Below are 1,460 nucleotides of genomic sequence, written 5' to 3' on the forward strand. Positions count from 1 at the left end.
TGCGTCCCCTCCTGCAGTTCCACTGTCCCCAGACTGCACACACAGACTGCGTCCCCTCCTGCAGTTCCACTGTCCCCAGACTGCACACACAGACTACGTCCCCTCCTGCAGTTCCACTGTTCAGGCGGGAACAGATACCAGAGAAAACTGAGTAGGAAATTAAGACAAAAAATGAATTGCAAGTTTGTGGCCACTCCAAATCAGTTTTCCCACTGGGAGGTAGAGGTGGGATGGTTCAGAGTGTGGAGGAGGCCTGGCCAGAGAGAAATAGGAGGTCTGACAGCAGGATCTGGAGCCCAGGAAAGGAAACCAGATGGAGACCTTGGGCAGTGAAGGCCTAGAGGAGGCTCAGATCTGAATGTCACTAGTCAAGGGTCCAAATACTAGTCTCCACACATGGGAGATATGGGGCTGCCTCTTTGAGGGCTGTGAAGGAATAAAATTGATCACCTTCAGCAGAGGGAAGTTGGCGGTAAGGCTGGGATCAAACTCTTCCAGGTTATAGATAAGTTCAACCAGTTGAATGTCAGCTCGGCTCAGCCTGTTGCCAACCAGGTAGTCTTGTCCGTGGCTCTTTAACACCTGGGGAATTGGAGGAATCAGATCTCAGATCAGGCTGGGCACCTGCTCCTCCCCAAGCCTCTCCAGCCTCACCCTCCTACCTCTGCTTCCTCCCTGGGCACGTTGGAGATCCAGACCTTTCTCCATGGTCCCTGATCCATGGGTGAGAGGGAGGACTCTGCTCCTTGCTCCACCCCTCAGGTGAAGCCCAGGCTCTGCTTCCTCCGCTCAATCCCACATCCCTGCAGTGTTCCCACCACCCACCCTTCCTTGCATCTTTCATGTGTCCCAGGGTCTTAGCACCTGCTGTGCCATGTTTTGGTCTACCCCGCGCCCTAACGTGTGTGGCCAGGACGTGGTTGTGCACTCTCTCTCTCTGCAGCCTCCTTTGGGCAGCGAGTCCACCTTCGCCCAGGAGTCCACTCTCCTGTGTCTTCTCTCCTTGTGTCCTGCTCTGTGTTATGGGATCTGAAGTAAAGCTGGGTAACCTTGACTTCATCACCTCCCTTGCAGACTAGACTCTGACCTTTAACTTAAGCTGCATTATAATCTCTAAGTTGAAGTGTCTATGGGTGAACTGCAGTGATGCCTGCAACTTACCTTGAAATGGAAAAAAAAAAATCCTACTCCCTATCCCAGTGTCAGCATTTCTGTTTAGATACTTCTAATCCACCTCTGAAGTGTTACAATACTGTCCTGAGGGGCACCTGGTCTCTTGTCTCTCTACCCTTGATGCCAGGATATCTTCTGATATGTTGCATTCACCACATTCCTCTTAAATAAATGCCCACTGTGTTTCTCAGACTCTAGTCTCAACTTACATTCAGAGTGGCTCTGAGTCTTGCACAGCCCACATTCTAACATGACCATAAAATTCTGTTGAGTAGAAAATTCTACAT

At 50.8% G+C, this 1,460-nt stretch overlaps 1 protein-coding gene across 7 annotated transcripts in view; it reads right to left on the reverse strand.

Annotated features, from left to right (window-relative positions):
• Positions 1-1,460, reverse strand: part of LOC100949338 (glutathione S-transferase A3) — a 62,055-nt gene that overhangs the window by 24,960 nt on the left and 35,635 nt on the right. For all 7 annotated transcript variants that reach the window (XM_023513126.1, XM_023513123.1, XM_023513122.1 and 4 more), the window contains one exon: positions 451-582. In XM_023513126.1, coding sequence (XP_023368894.1) covers positions 451-582 — 132 coding nt within the window. The remainder of the gene's footprint in view (positions 1-450; positions 583-1,460) is intronic.

This window comes from Otolemur garnettii, unplaced genomic scaffold, assembly GCF_000181295.1.
Source record: "Otolemur garnettii isolate 467f Iridium unplaced genomic scaffold, OtoGar3 scaffold00035, whole genome shotgun sequence".
NCBI classification, from domain to species: Eukaryota; Metazoa; Chordata; class Mammalia; order Primates; family Galagidae; genus Otolemur; species Otolemur garnettii.